General features: G+C 50.7%; 1 protein-coding gene across 1 annotated transcript in view; it reads right to left on the bottom strand.

The window, feature by feature from the left end:
- Positions 1–16,258, bottom strand: part of OPA3 (outer mitochondrial membrane lipid metabolism regulator OPA3) — a 49,166-nt gene extending 32,908 nt beyond the window's left edge. Inside the window, exon 1 of the mRNA XM_046682879.1 lies at positions 15,882–16,258. Within this exon, the coding sequence (XP_046538835.1) occupies positions 15,882–16,023 (142 nt within the window). The 5' untranslated portion in view covers positions 16,024–16,258. The remainder of the gene's footprint in view (positions 1–15,881) is intronic.
- Positions 16,259–16,608: the final 350 nt, after the last annotated feature.

Here is a 16,608-nt window from a genome sequence, read left to right as displayed (position 1 = left end):
GGAGCCAAATTAGCGTTCCTCACATCTTGGTGCTCCCCTACACTCGCAACAAATTTTGAAAATCCTATGCACCCTCTTTATATACTTTGACATTGTCATATCCATGTTTTCATCCTAAGTTTAAATAATTGCAAAGAGCATAACTTCTGGCATATGACAGATACTGACATTTTACAACAAATCCATCACATCGCTCTTTTAAGCATATGCAAAGGACCAATGAGCCCACAGAAATTTAATACCTACATCATTCATTTTGAAGATACTCCAACCAGCTCTTCTTGGACGGGATTCAGACCGTTCCTTCTTCTCACTGAAGTCCAATTTACATTCTACTGTCTCTACAAAATTCTATCCTAAACACGTGGTTATGCCCAAATGTCCTATTATATTTCTCTCAAACAAAAAATGTGTCTATAAACTAAAATCGAAATTTTCATTTCTTGTGATCGTAGTCAAAATTTTTCTCAGACGGAGTTACCATTAAAATTACTGTTAGGATCCCACTGATCAAAACAGCACGTGTTACACAATTTGATGCACAGTTATTAAACATAAAGAGGACATTTTGGCCGCAGACGTATGTCTTAATGAGGTGGACTGGGGAACCTGCTCCCACCGTGACACTTAGGGCTGTTCCTCTGCGATCCTGAAGGTCTCTACACCTGGGGCGATGTGTCATGGCATGAGCAGGAAGGGGAAAGGACTGCCTTTGTTTCCAGACTCGACTTCTCCATACCTTCTTCTCCTGGGAGCAGAGCCCCTGACAGGGAAGGAAGGAAGAGCCAGCCGACTCCTCAGGCAAGCCGGGACAAGTGGAGATGCGGAAAGGCTCCCCTTAAAGTGCTCCCTGCGGGTGGGGGGAGGGGGTGGACGTGGCGGATGTACCACAGCACGAAGGCCGCCGGCCAAGGGCCACACAGACTGGAATACTGATGGCAGCTTTCTCTGGGAGGGCGCAACCCAGAAATAACCTAAATGTCCCCCTGCGAGGCCTGGTACACCGACACTGTGCACCAACTACTATGAAAAAGAACGTGGGATGGATTTTCAAGGGATGCTGCTAAGAGGAAAAGAATAGGGCACAAAACAGAGTGAAAACAGTACACTACCACTTACGTGAATTAAACAAATGCATGCCTACAATATGCTTGATTACACACAGAACGCTTCTGGAAGGTGGTGACCTTTGGTGGCTCCCTCTCTGACCTCTGACCTCCTACTCTCCTAGTCATCCTCTGCACCACCACACAGGCCTCCTCAGGGTTCCTGGAACCCACAGGCATGCTCTAGCCTCAGGGCCTTTGCACTCACTGTGTCTTATGCCTGAAACACTCTCCTCCAAATATCCACATTCCTCACTTTAGTCAAGTCTCCAAGCCAACATTCACTTCCTCAGGGAGGCCTTCCTCAACCCAACCTAACACAGCACACACCTTCTCCCATTAACCTAACCTCCTTCCTGCTTCATTTCTTCCTAGTTATTACCACCTACATATCATATATTTCACTTCTTATCTTGTTTATCATCCATCTCCTATCAGGAGAAGCTCAACACTATAAAGATGGCAGAGACTCTGTCTCTTTTTAAACAGCCGTATCCCCAGTGCCTGGCAACCAGCAGGCATTCAGTAACTATTTCTTTTTTTTTTTTTTCTGCTTTTTCTCCCCAAAGCCCCCTGCCATATAGTTGTATATTCTAGTTGTGGGTCCTTCTAGTTGTGGCATGTGGGACGCCACCACAGCGTGGCCTGACAAGCGGTGCCATGTCCGCGCCCAGGATCCGAACTGGCAAAACCCTGGGCTGCCGCAGCAGAGCGCGTGAACTTAACCACTCGGCCACGGGGCCGGCCCCATAGTAACTATTTCTTAATGAGCAGAGAAAAGAAGGAAGACAGGCAGGCGGGTAGGCCAACAGACGGATGGGAAACACATGCACTTCTCACCATATTCCCTTTTGTACCACCTGAATTTTTCTGCCATGTGCATTATTACTGACCATGATGGAATTAAATTGGAAATCAATAACAATCAGAAACCTATAAAGGCCTCCAATATATGGAAATTAGACAACACACTTCTAAATAACCCAGGGCCAAGAAGAAATCACAAGAGAAACCAGAAAATATACAGAAAGGAATGACAATGAAGACACAATGTGCCAAATTGTGTGGGATACATCTCATGTAGTATTTAGAGGGAAATTTATATATATTTTATTAAAAGAAATTTTTTTTTGAGGAAGATTAGCCCTGAGCTAACATCTGTCACCAATCCTCCTCTTCTTGCTGAGGAAGAGCTCTTTTTGCTGGCCCTGAGCTAACATCTGTGCCCATCTTCCTCTACTTTATATGTGGGACGCCTGCCACAGCATGGCTTGCCAAGCAGTTCGTAGGTCCGCACCTGGGATCCGAACCAGCGAATCCCAGGATGCCGAAGTGGAACGTGCAAACTTAACCACTGCACCACCTGGCCAGTCCCAGTAAATTTATATCTAAATGCTTCTGTAAAACAGGAAGAGGGGCCAGCCCCATGGCCGAGTGGTTAAATTCGCAGGCTCTGCTTCAGCGGCCCAGGGTTTCACCAGATTGGATCCTGGGCGCCAACATGGCACTGCTCATCAGGCCATGCTGAGGCGGCATCCCACATGGCACAACCAGAAGGACCCACAACTAGAATATACAATTATGTACTGGGGGGGCTTTGGGGAGGAGAAGAAGAAGAAAAAAAAGAAGACTGGCAACAGATGTCAGCTCAGGTGCCAATCTTTAAAAAAAAAAAAAAAACAGGAAAAAACACTTAAATAATCTAAAATTCTACCTTATTTTATAAGGAGCAAATTAAACCCAAAGTAAATAGGCAGAAGAAAACAATAAGGATAAGAGCAGAAATCAATGAAATAGAAAATAGACAAATGAGAAGAAAATAAGAAAGCCAAAAGATGATTCTTTGAAACACACATTGATAAACCAGTAGGAGGATTAGTGACCAAGAATAAAGAAAAAAGAAAACATAAATTACCACCATCAGGAATGAAAGAGGAGACATCACTACAGATCCTACAAATACAGCAAAGGCATATTATGAACAAGTTTATGCCAATAAATCCAACAACTTATATGAAAAGACACATACCTTGAAAAACATAATTTATGGAAGTTCATACAAGAAGAAACAGAAAATGTGAATAGTCCTATAACTACAAAGAAAACTGAATCTGTTATTAACCCCCACCCCCACCCCGAGGAAAACTATAAGCCTACATGGACATTTATGTCAAATATTTAAGGAAGAAATAATCCCAAGTTTACAGAAAATAGAGAATGAGGGAACATTTTCCCAATTGTTTTATGAGGTCAGCAAAGCCATAATATTGATAAAGACATCAAAGGAGAGAAAAATTATAGAATATGTCCCTCATGACCACAGATGCAAAAATCTTTAGGGAGATATTAGCAAAAAGCAATATATGAAAAAGATAATACACCATGACCAAGTAGGGTTTATCCAGGAATACGAGATTGGTTTAATATACTTTTTAAAAGCAATCATTTTAATTGACGGTAGTAATAGAATTGTGGTAGCCAGCCTCCAAGACGGCCCCCAGGAATGCCTGTCCTGGCACTCGCACCCCTGAATAGTCCCTTCCCACACTGTACTAGGTTGGTCTGTGTGACTAACAGGATACAGCAGAAGTGGTGGCCCGTCACTCCCAAAACTACACTACAAAGACGCTGCCTCTCCAGCCTGGGTCACTTTCCCTCTCGGATCCCTCTCTCCGGGGGAAGCCGCCTCCAGTTCACGAGCAGCCCTAAGGAGAGGCCCACGCGGACAGCGACTGAGCGCCCTGGACCCCAGCCAGCCAAGGGCTGAGACTCCTTCCAACAACCATGTGAGTGAGTCAGCTTGGCAGCTGCTCCTCCAGCAGTAGCACAGCCGTCAGTCTGAGACTCTGAGCCAGAGCCGCTCCTCGAAGCTGCCCCTACATTCCTGATTCTCAGGAACGGCGTGAGATAATAGGTGGTTATTTATTATCAAGTGAAAAAGTATGCAACATCACCGCTCATCAAAGAAGAGAAAAGGAGTTGTCACTTTACACCAACAGGAACAGCTAAAATTAAACTGTGAAAACATTAAACGTGGGCAAGGATGCCGGGTAACTGGGACCACAGTGGAAAACTCTTTGGGAGTTTCTTATAAGACGAAACATGCCTTTACCATATAGCCCAGAAATTACACCTGGGTAGTTACCCCAGAGAAATGAAAGCACATGCCCACAGAAAGACTTGTACCAGATGTTCATGGCAGCTTTTACTAGTGATAACAAAAAAATGAGAAACCCAAATGTCTATTATTAACAGAGTGGATAATGTGTAGCATATTCACATATTGGAATAAAAGAAAAGAATACACACTAAAAGCAATAAAAGCAATGAAATTCTGACACGTGCAGCAACAAGAAAATAGCTCAGAAAACACCACGTGAACAAAGGCTAGGCATAAAGTTCAGGCTGCATGATTCCATTCCTGGGAAGTTTAACAACAAGCAAAACTAATCTACAGGGAGAGAAGCCACACAGGGTGACCGGACAGGAAAGGAAGGAACTTGCCACAGTGACGGAAATGTTTGATATCTTGGATGTTGGTTACATGGGTATATATGCATTTATCCATACTCATTAAACTAGACACTTCAGATCTGTACACTGCATTGAATAGATATTGTACTTGAATAAAGAATATGCAAAAAATCTACTATTAATAACTAAATGTAAGAAGAAGAGTTTGAGCCTTGATTTCTTTTTTTCTGGTGAGGCAGACTGGCCCTGAGCTAACATCTGTTGCCAATCTTCCTGTTTTCAATTGAAGAAGATTGTCCCTGAGCTAACATCTGTGCCAATCTTCCTCTATTTTGCATGTGGCACGCCACCACAGCATGGCTTAAGGAGTGGTGTGTAGGTCCGCATCCGGGATCCGAACCCACGAACCCCAGGCCGCCGAAGCAGAGTGCACAAACTTAACCACTATGCCAATGGGCCAGCCCCAAGCCTGATTTCTTATTCTGTGCTGCCTCAAGGAACTTGCTTTTCTGTCTGAGATATTTCCCACTCAATAAAACCAGGACGTTCCTATAAACTCCCTAAGCAGGTGATTAATATCCTTTGTGGAGATCACAGAAAGCACAATAAAGGGAAACCGTTACCATCAGTTCAGACATTATCACTCAGAGTAAACACAGCTCGCGCCCGCCCCTGCCCTGGCCCCGGCCCCGGCCCCGGCCCATCCTCCATCACTGCCTCTGCAGACAGCAGGGACACTCGGTGCGCCAGTCACAAGAGGGGACTTGACGGTTCTGTCTGCCAGGCCTCTTGAGGGGCCCCATCTCCCCCAAAGAGACTGTTCAGAGGATTCAGCAGAGCCTAACCCAGCTCCTCAGACCGGCCAATCAGAGCACTGCATTCCCAGGGCCACAGTGATTGGCTCAGGGATGGGGATGCGATTCAAGCTGGACCACTGAGATTCGGCCTGGGCATTTTGGGTGGAAAAAGGCCCTCTCCGCCCTGGTGTCCCTAAGCAGGTGACTCATAGGCTCAAATAGGATCTTCATGAGACCAGAGACTCCCCTCCTGCTTTGCTGACTACTGAGTTAGTCACAGCCCCTAGAACAGTTCCTGGCACACAGCAGGCACTAAATAAAGATTTGCTGAACGGGTCAATTACACAGCCCCTTAATGGACTGAAGCATGCTCCCGTCCCAGAAAAGAATCCCACACCACTCCCTGCCCAGACAGGGAGAGACCAACTCGACTCTGTACAGTCAGCGTTTGGGGATTTAAGAGGCACAAGGGAAGCAGCTAACAGAGAGGCTAAGAGCTTAGTGTGCTCTGGAGTCACGTGGTCCTGGGTTCAAGTCCTGGCTCTGCTGCTTATTTGCTGTGTGACCTTGGGCAAGTTTCTCAACCTCTCTGTAATCTCCACTTCCTGTTTTTCAAAATAAGGATCATAACCCCTGCAGGAACACTGGCACATTCAAGGCTTGCGCATGAACTGACATCTAGTGGGAGAGCCCACCTGGCGGCCTGCGGATGCTGGAAGTGGGGTGGAGCACCATGCGTGCCAACTGGAACCGGACAGTCTGGTTCCAGCTCTACCGCTGAGCACCTCTGTGCCCTCGGGCAGGTAACTTAACAGCTCTGCTCAGTTTCCACATCTGCTAAGGCAGTGTTGACGGCGGTCACCTACCTCATGGGGTACGGCGAGAGCAAATGAACACATGGAAAGCCTACAACAGCCTGAGTGCTTATGACGATGAATACTACTTTATATTATTCTCTATGGTCTTATTAACTCCATCCTCCCCCGTCATTAGAGTCTAGAAGCGACACTCACCACCCTGACCTCCCATCCAGCAAGGGGTGGCATGTGACTCAATTCTGGCCAATCAGCAGTGAGGGGAGTCTCCTGGGGACTTCTGGGCAAAGGTTTTTCTCCTTGAAGAGCTCCGTCTCATTTCCCTGAGCTCCCCCAACTCCCCACATACTTCCTCCCTGTGGACACTGCAGTATAAAGGCATGATGCCTGGAGCTCCAGCAGCCTTTTTGAGGCCTCGAGGAAAGTTAGTGCCTGAACACAAAGACGGGAGAGACAGAGAGAGTCCTCAGGTCCCCAATGACATCACCAAGCCACTACACAGCCACCTTTCTCCACCAATAAACATCCTTTTGATTTAAGGTTTGATTAAGATTTATTGGCTGGGTTTCAATTAATCACAGATGAGCACAAACTGATGTGCCTTGTTCCTTCTTTCACAATAAACATATATTACTTTCGTAAATTTCCTAAGTCCCCCCAAAAAAACTTCGGAGGAAAAGTACCCTAATACCCAAAAGTAAAGCAAAATTTGATTCCATTTTAAAAGGAAAAGAGATAAAAATGGCAAGAGACTCAGCACAGAGTTTGGGGTCCACGAGGCCCTCAGGAGAGGGGCGCTGCTGTGGCTGTGTGCTCGGCAAGGCAGGACAGAGGCGGGTGTGGAAGCGGAGAAGAGCTGAGACGAGCGGGGGCTGAGGGAGCTCTGAGGAAATCGCCAGCTGTGTGGAGGCTCAGGGGGCTGAGGTGGGGTCAGATGGGGCCCAGGGAGCCGGAAGAAGCTGGAAGTGGGGCTAAGACCCCAGTTAGGGACAGGGACACATCCTGGGGGCCCAGACACTGGAGTAGGCCTCTAAGGAACTGACTAAGGAGTCTCAAGGAGGGGGGAACCGAGAGGGGTGACAAGGCACTTCTTTAGGGCATAAGATGAACATATCAGAACTTCTGGTTATGTTTATGTTTTGAAGAAGGAGCGGGAGGGGAGGGGAGGGAGAGGAGGAAGAGAAAGAGAAGAGAGGAAGGTGAGGAGGAGGAGGAAGAAGAGAATTAAGCTTTCCCAGCATAAAGAGCTACACCAAGGTCAACTGCGGAGATGGCCTTGAGTGCCTCAGCCGGCAGGTGCCACGGTCCCCAGGGCACCGGACCAAATGCAGAAAGGCTGGCGCGGGCGCCCTCTCCTGTCCACTCAGTGTATTGCAGCCGGGGAAACACGGACAGAATCAGGCTGCAAATCTACCAGACGCACCCAGGGGCCGCTTCACACGACTCCCGCTCAGGAACCACCCACTGAAGGTTTAACATGCCAGCAGCAGCCAGTTCCAACAAACGCCACTGCATCCGAAGGGTGGGACGGAAAAAGAGCAGCGGGATTACACGCGGCCCACCGTGCACTGCTCTCATTTGGATCTGAGTGCCTTGGTTAGGTCCCTGGCAGCTGAGACAGCCGAACACAAAGCACGTCAAAACTGGACTCTCCCAGAGCCTCACACCAAGAGTTTCCAAACGCACTGAACACTGTCCGCTACAAAAACATTTTTAGTGAGAGCAATGATATTTGGGGGGCCATGAATACATAAGATAAAATTTGATTTTTAAAATATTAATTTCATCCCTTCATTTTGGGTCTTCTTATCTGTTTATTTATTGAGGAAGATTAGCCCTGAGCTAACATCTACCAATCCTCCTCTTTTTGCTGAGGAAGACTGGCCCTAAGCTAACATCCATGCCCATCTTCCTCCACTTTATATGTGGGACAACTGCCACAGCATGGCTTGATGAGCAGTGCGTAGGTCCACACCTGGGATCCGAACGGACGAAGCCCCAGCCGCCAAAGCAGAGTGCACAAACTTAACTGCTATGCCACTGGGCCAGCCCCTAATTTTTGTGTTTTTAAATACACATAATATACTCACAGTATTATATGTTAGCACTACACACGACTGCTAAATAACTATATTTATAGACACACTACATATACATACCTACATACTAGGGAAGAAGGTTCGAAAATATTTCCTTCATAGCAAAGAAGCAGCAGAACCAGCCGGAGGTCACCCGCAGCAGCAGCCTGGCTGTCCTGTAACGTAACTGAGGTGATGTTCCGGACACTATAAACAGATTCCAGCGAAGTGATTTTCAAACTCTCGTGCATGCCCGAATCCTCTGGAGAATGTTACAAATCAAACCGTCAGCCCTTCCTTGCCCAGATGGACCCAACCAGGCCCTGCCGTCCTGGGCAGCGACGGGGAGCCCCGCAACGCTCCCTTTTGCCCTTCAGATGGTCCATCTGTCAGGTCAGCTGCCCTCTCAGCAGCTGCGTTTCACCCGGTGTTTGTCTGGTCCTTCTACCGAGCTCGGAACATCACCTGCGTTCGCTCTTTCTCCAAGTTCCATTTGGTTCTATTTCCAGCTTCATGGTAACTTCTGACTGTGTGTCCTCGTGTCTTCACATCCCTCGTGTTTTCCCCTTTCCACACGGAAACACAGGTGTTTCAGATGCCCCTCCGATCGATGTTGGCAGGTCCTGCCCGGCCGTGCCCGGCGCCCGCCTCTCTGTGCGGAGGAACCTTCCAGCACGGGCTCCCATCTGCCTGAAGGGATTCTCCGAGGCCCAGGCGGGGAGGGCGGGGGCTCCTCTGGGGAAGGTTTATGTTTGTCCTTGTCAGGGGCTCAGGGCCACACAGCCCCGGGTCTGTCCAGGACCTTTCAAAGAGTCTAACTCAAGCCGCAACCCGCAGGAGGGGCAGTCAGTGGCCACAAATGCCCAGAGGCGACTTCTTCTGTCTCCACCTAGATCTCAGGCTGCGTGCCCCAGCGCGGTGGGTTTTTCTAATTCTGTCTTCCCCCAAGGGACCTGTCCCGGGACCTGGTTCTGCACGGGTGGCCCCTGCTTGGCTTTCCCACAGCATGGCCTCCGTCCCTGAGGCCGTGCGAATCTGTCACTGTCCCCAGAGTATCAGGCAGCTTCAGTGCTCACTCCCTGCTTTGGCTCCTGGCTCCTGCTTTCTCCCTGCTCTGTGAGGAGCCCCTCTGCTTCCTTGCAGGTCTCACCGTTCCTCTCAAAGGATGCTTGAAGTATGCGATGCGGAACTGGGGAGTGGGGGCCCTCTCCTCGGCCACACGGCCCTCTGTGTCGGCCTTTCCGCCTGTCCTGACTCGGAGCTCTATCTCCAACCCCAGCCCCTCAGACACAACTGCCCCAGGCTGGTCAGAAACGTTCCCGGGGAAGCCCAGATCCTTCTGGCGATGGTAACCCAGGAGGCTGCCTGAGGAAGGGGGACCAACATCTTCTAGAAGCTGGAAGGACTAGCTGCTTGGCTCCGAGAGGGCCCAAGAGTGCACACCGAGAAGGACCCCACTGGAAGGCTCAGCATTAAGATGCTGACAGTGATAAAAATAATAATGGTGGGGGCCGGCCTGGTGGCGCAGCAGTGAAGATTGCGAACTCCACTTTGGGAGCCTGGGGTTCTCCAGTTCGGATTCCGGGTGCAAACTACGCACTGCTCATCAAGCCATGCTGTGGCAGCGTCCCACATATAAAATAGAGGAAGATGGGCACAGATGTTAGCTCAGGGCCCAACTTTAAAAAATAATAATAATAATAATGGCGCCTGACATTTCTCTGCCTTCAACAAGTATTTATACACCACTTACAGGCCCGGCACTGTCTGACGTTTTATGGATATTAAATCACAGAAGCAACATCATAATCCAATTCACAGACAACAAAACTGAGGCTCAGAGAAGTTAAGTAACCTACCCGGGGTCACACAGAAAGTGGCAGAACTGGGATTCATAGGCAGGCAGCCCCACTCCAGAGGCCGGGTTTCAGACCACTCAGCCGCACTGCTGGTCACTGAACCTGGTTCTCAGGGTGTTTGTGCAGAAATCAGACCCTCCCGTCAGACCACGAGGTGAGTGCCACAGATACCGAGGAGGAAGCTGAGGTACAGGAAGGCCCAGTGACTTGCCCAGGACACACACCGAGCAGAGCAGGGAGCTGAGCGCGGGAAGCCTTTGTCCAGAAGCAGAGTGGAGCCTCTGGGCAGTAACACCCACGTGTGGTAAGAAGAGATTCCGCATGTCAGAAGCCAGCACTAAGGACCAGATACCCATGCTCTGAGCCAGGCCTTGGTATCCACTGTCTCCTGCCTCCTCACAAGAAGCCCTGGTGGAGAGTTCTATCATTACCCTCATTTGATACATACAGAAACAGGCTCAGAGAGGTCAAGCTGCTTGCCCAAAGTCACACAGCTAATCAGTGGTGCCAAGAGTCAAACCCAAACATGCCAACTCTGGGGTAGACCACCTTTGGCGACCCTCCATACCATGCCCATGTGGTCCCCTCCCACACTCACCCTGGTCTGAGCCAGAGCTGCTCGGACTGCAGCTTCCACTTTTTCCTCCTGGAGACGTGGCTTTCGAGAGCCCTGAGCGATCCTGTGAGAGATTCAGCTACTCTGCTGGAGGAAGCACGTGGAGAAGCGGTCCTGACACACAGTGAGAGGGGGAGAGGGAACTGGCCATTCCAAGGCCCCAGAAGAGTCCCCGGCCACCCTCTGACCCCAGCCCCATGAGAGACCACTAAGCAAGACCAGCAGAGGAGTCGGCCAGCTGACCCCCGCCAAGCCACAAAACCGTGAGAGCAAAAAAAAAGGGTGACCACGTTAAGCCACTAAGCTCTGGGCCAGAAGCCATGTAGCAACAGAAAACTGAAACCAACTCCACGGCTTAAAGTCGGGAGAACGGCCACAGAGCTCAGCACTGCTGAGGAAATCAGCCCGGCGACCTGCGCGAATGAACGTGGCACCTCGGTCTCCTACCGCTTCTGGGACAAATGACCACCAACGCAGTGGCCTAAAACCACACAAAGTGACCAGCTTCGGTTCCGAAACGTCTCACTAGGGTCTCACGAGGCTAAGCTCAAGGAGGAGTGCTCCTTCTGGAGGCGCTGGGGGAGAATGCATTTCCTGGCCCCTCTTCCATCTTCAAGGCCAGCAGCACGCATCTTCCAACCGGTCCCTTTTTTGTGTGTCTCTTTCACTTATAAGGACCCTTGTGATGACACAGGGCCCGCCTGGATCATCCAGGATAATCTCCCTGTCCCCAAATCCTTGATTTCATGACATCTCTCAAGTTCCCTTTGTTGGGTAAGGTAATACATTCAACAGGCTCCCGGGACTGGGGTGCGGACATCTCTAGGATGCTGTTATTCGCTAACTGTGAGTGTAAACTAGAAAAACGACCAGTCTACTCCAAGGGAGAAGCACACGGCCCCGGAATCTCCCCGCTGCCCACAGACGGCCCACAGCTGCCCCACAAGCGTCAGCAGTGCCCTTTGCGGGAGCCGCCCCACCTGCCTGGCATGGCCAACCTCCTTTTTTTCCTCCCCCAGAAATGGCTGTTGCGAAGGGTCTCTGGCTCCCCAACGGAGCACACCATCAATGATTTATGCTTCTGGCACTGACTGTTCTTTCCTCAGGCAGACACGCCTCCCACTCCAGCCTCTCGGAGGAGGAGATGGCCAGCAGGCTCACCCTGTCGGGTGGCGAGAACCTCAGCCAGAGGCGCTGGATGTGCTGGTTCCCGGGAGGCCTGGCCCGGGCGAACACAAGGCTGCTCCGGGCTTAGGGGATTGGCCTCACACAGGCAGGGCCGCAGCAAAGGGCCGTGAGCGGTGCGAAGCCAGTAACAACGGAGTAACACAAGCGGAGATATTCTAGCCAGTGCACTCCAATGTCCACCAGCATCTCCAGCTCAACCTGGCTCAGACCGAGCTCCTGGTCCTTCCTGTGCAACCCGCCCCTCCTCCAGTCGGCCATGTCACGGCCAGGCCACAGGAAATCCTGCCGGCTCTACCTTCCAAACAAATCGACTGCTTATTCATTACTAAGGGGAACAGGAAAGGTTCTTTCGGTGGCCGCCACCTTAACCCTGCAGTCCAAGTCACCATCACAAACGACAGAAGAAACAGACCTCGGGGCCCCCTGAGGTGACGTCCTCAGCACACCCCATCACGTCTGTGGGGTTCCTGCCAAGGATGCTCACTGTGAATCCAATCAGAGGAAGCGATCAGAAAACTCCAGATGGAGGACACTCTATGGGACAACTGGCTTGGACTCTTCCAAATGTCACTGTCACGACAAACAAGGGCAGGGTTACTGTCCTAGAGCAGGTCAGTAAACATTTCCCGTAAAGGGCCACAGAGTACATATGTTAGATTTGAGGGCCACACACACCCAGCTCTGCAGCCGCAGACAATGTGCAAACAAATGGGTGTGGCTGTGTTCCAATAAAACTTTATTTACAAAGACAGGCAGCGGGCCGGATAGCAGAGCACTGTTGGAGATTAAAGGGTACCAAAGAGGCATGATAACCAAGGAGGTGGTGCATGATCCCGGACCGGATCCTCGATTAAAAATAATCATAATAATAAATAGTAAAAAAAGGGGCTGGCCCAGTGGCGTAGTGGTTAAGTCCACTGGCTCCCCTTCAGTGGCCCAGGGTTCACGGGTTCGGATCCTGGCGCAGACCTATCACCGTTCTTCAAGCCGTGCTGTGGCAGCACCCCACATAAAATAGAGGAGGACTGGCACAGATGTCAGCTCAGGGCCAATCTTCCTCAAGCAAAAAGAGGAAGACTGGCAACAGATGTTAAATCAGGGCCAATCTTCCTCACACACACACACAAACTAAAACAGGAAAAAGGACATTTTGGGGACAATTGGAGAAATCAGAATATGAGCTATATATTAAACCACAAAATTATCAATATTATTGTTATCAATGTTAAATTTCTCCAGTGCGATATTGCTACAGTGTTGTATAGAATGTCTTTGTTCTTAGGAGGGATAGGCTGAAATATTTAGGAGTGAAGTGTCATGTTCAAAACTTATTTTCAAATGGTTCAAGAAAAAAAGTGTGTATACACACATACATCTACGAGAACGAAGACAAAGCAAGTTTGTTGCAGGCTAATAAATGATGACCCAGGTGGTAAAGCGCTGTTTGTTAAACATGCCCAGCACACTCTCACCTCAGGGCCTTTGCACATGCAGAATTTTTGGGATAGAATGCTCTTCTGCCAGATACCTGGGGAAGAGCATTCTGCAGAAGGAGAGGAGGGTACTGCTTGCTCCCCCCCTCCTCAGTGGGGTCACCCTGATAACCCTATCAAAACTTACAACCTGGGGGCCTGCCCTGTGGCCGAGTGGTTGAGTTTGCATGCTCCGCTTCAGCAGCCTGGGGTTTGCCAGTTCAGATCCAGGGCACAGACCTAGCACTGCTCACCAAGCCATGCTGAGACGGCATCCCACATAGAAGAACTAAAATGACCTACAACTAGAACATACAACTATGCACTGGGGCTTTGGGGAGAAAAAAAAAAAGAGGAAGATTGGCAACAGATGTTAGCTCAGAGCCAATCTTCCTCACCAAAAAAAAAAAAAAAAAAAGAGGGGAAGAGGGAGAAATCCTTAAGTGATAAATATCAGTGTGCTCTGTCTGTATCCTTTCAAGTGTATCAATCAGAGAGCTTGTGTTCCCTGGGTTGAAAACAAAACCCTTACAACCTGCCTCCAAATACTCCTCCTTCTGCACCCCTGATGTTTTCTCTGGAGCAGTTATTGTTAGCTAGTATGCCTCATATCTTAACTATTTATTTTCTTAATAGTCTGGCTTCCCCCTCAAGAATGTAAGGTCCCTGAGGACAAGATTTTTTGCTTTTTCTCCTCTGCTGTATCCACAGCATCTACACAACAGCCCCATGTTAGCGCCAAGCACTGACAACATTTTATATCCATTTACTCCTCACAAAACCACGGTGAGTAGTGTTCATGGTGTAAATGCATATATAGTATAATGGGCATAACAACAGTAGCTACCTCATAATGATTTGTGCGGTCTTAATGCTAGAAGGCCTAGGAAGCGCCTAGCCTGGCACAGAGTGAGCATCCATTAAATGCTGCAATTATACAACACGCACTACACAGAAGAGGACAGTAAAGCTCGGAAGCCACTTGATGGGACCTGCCCCAAGCCGCCCGGCTAAGAAGGGGTGGGGCCGGATGGGAGCCGACCGAGTGTGACTCAAGAAACCACTTTCTAATGCACAAGGCTATGACCTATCACCATGTTTGGGAGAAAGGCTGCAGCTCTGGGAACCCAGACTGCAGGGTTGAAGTCCGCCGTCTGGCACAAACTCCATGGGACCTCAGCCACTCACTTCTGCTCTCAAGGGCTCCGTTTCCTCTTCTATCAACTGGGGGAAGTCATTTCTCCTCCCTGTGACCTTGGCACATGCTCCTCTGTCTCCCCCAACATCACCCCTGTCCCCGTGTCATCTGGTGAGGTTGTCCTCACCCTTCAGGTTCCAGCTCAGGGGTCTCCTCTGCCAAGAAGCCCTCCCTGAACCCCATGCCAGGTCAGGCGTCCAGTGGGCTCCCCCATCCCAGCTCTGCCCACGCTGGGTGGTCACTCTCGCAGGATGGCTCTGTCCCCACTGGACTGAGAGTTCCTTGAGGGCTCTCAGCTTGGTCCCTGTTGTTTCACCAGCACTGCCCGGCACGAGGCCGGGCACAGAACACATGCTCAGAAAATACTAACTAAATGAAGCAATGGATGGATGGATGGATGAATGAATGGTGGTTCCCGACCCAGCAAATTACGTTAAATTTCCTTACTCCATGCTCCCATAGGCCGATCGCACCTACCTCGTCTTGTAAAGTAGCTCCTATTTTGAGCGTTTACTGTGCCCTTTAGATCTCAGCTCGGGCTGCCCCCGTCTAGACAGCCCTCCGGACCCCACGCCCCCAGGTCAGGCTCTGAGTCCCAGCGTTCCCACCACCCTGACCACTCCGGGTTAACAGGACGGGTCGAGTGTGTCTCCCGGTGCCCAGCAAGGAGCCGGCACGGTCCGTCTACTGAATGAGCGGACCAACAACCACGTGTAAGACGGGTGAACGTCCCAGGCCACGCCCCCAGACCCCAGACCCCGGCCCCGAGCCACGCCCCTAGCCCAGGCCTATTTCCCAGACTAACACTGGGGCAAACCGATGTCCTAAACGGATAATATATCAACACCTCTCACTCCTCGGGAAGGGAGGGAAACTGAAGCACGGAGTGGAGTTTTGGAAGCCAAGTCGCCTAAGGACGGCCTAGCAAATGACCCCGTCCGCTGTCTCCTCGGCCCCGCCCCTAGCTCCTCCCAGTCCTGGAATTCCCCGCCCAGATTACTCCTGTCCCCCACACTATTGGCTCGCCTAGACGTCAGTCTCCAGGAGTTCTCTTTTCCTATTGGCTGATATTCCCAACTCGAGCGCTGGCGCCCTACCCCACGCCGGTTCTTACTATTGGGCTGCCCGCATGCCCTTCTCCCAGGAACCCTTCCTATTGGCTGCAGCACTTTGCCGGTTCGGGCTGTGATTGGTCGTGCACAGAAGTCCATCCCCTGAGCAACCACCTGAAAGGGGTTGGAGAATGGAAAGGTTGGAGGGACGTGGGGTCAGACTCACGCTGAGCCGGCGGGAGGCAGATATAGGTCTTGAAGAACTCGCTTCGGCGGGCGGCCTCCTTAATGCGGTTGGCAAGCGGCTTGCTGACCTGCCGGATGCCCAGGTACAGCAGCTTCGCCATAGGGAACGCGCCCACCACCATCTTGGCGGCCGCAAGGGGCACGCGCAACCTTGCTCACTGGGCGGGGCACCTCCGCGCTCTCCCTCCTCCCCCGCCCCCTCGTCGCCGTGCGTGCGTGCGTACGTGCGTACGCTTGGGGCGGGGAGCGGGAGGGGCGCTTCCTGACGTCACCGCGTCGATGCTGACGCCCCAACGCCCGTTCGCTGAATATGCAAATATGCGGCGGAAGTGAGGCGGTCGGGGGGCGGTGCCGTTAAACGGCTGCTCGCGGGAGCGTTGATGGGTTCCCACGCCCGCTTCGGTTGATGTCACCGCGTTCCTTCGTGACGTCACGTACTTAGGTGGCTTCTCCGCCCAAAGGAGGCTCTTAAAATTAGCCCTGATTAGGGCTAACGAGTCCCAAATACACCTCCCCCCGCAGGTTAGAGAAGAAACTGGCCTTGTATCCTACAGACCTAGGTTGGAATCCCAGCTCCGCCCTTTACTTGCTGTGTGCTATTAGGCGAGTGACTTAACCTCTCTGGGCATCAGCATTCCCGTCTCCAAAATGGGAATCCTCACAGCCCTCCCCTTATGGAGTTGTTAGGAGGCTTGCCTGGGAATCTT

This window comes from Equus quagga, chromosome 13, assembly GCF_021613505.1.
Source record: "Equus quagga isolate Etosha38 chromosome 13, UCLA_HA_Equagga_1.0, whole genome shotgun sequence".
Classification (NCBI taxonomy): domain Eukaryota; kingdom Metazoa; phylum Chordata; class Mammalia; order Perissodactyla; family Equidae; genus Equus; species Equus quagga.
The sequence above is the reverse complement of the archived record's forward strand: the minus strand, read 5'-3'. Positions and strand labels throughout refer to the sequence as shown.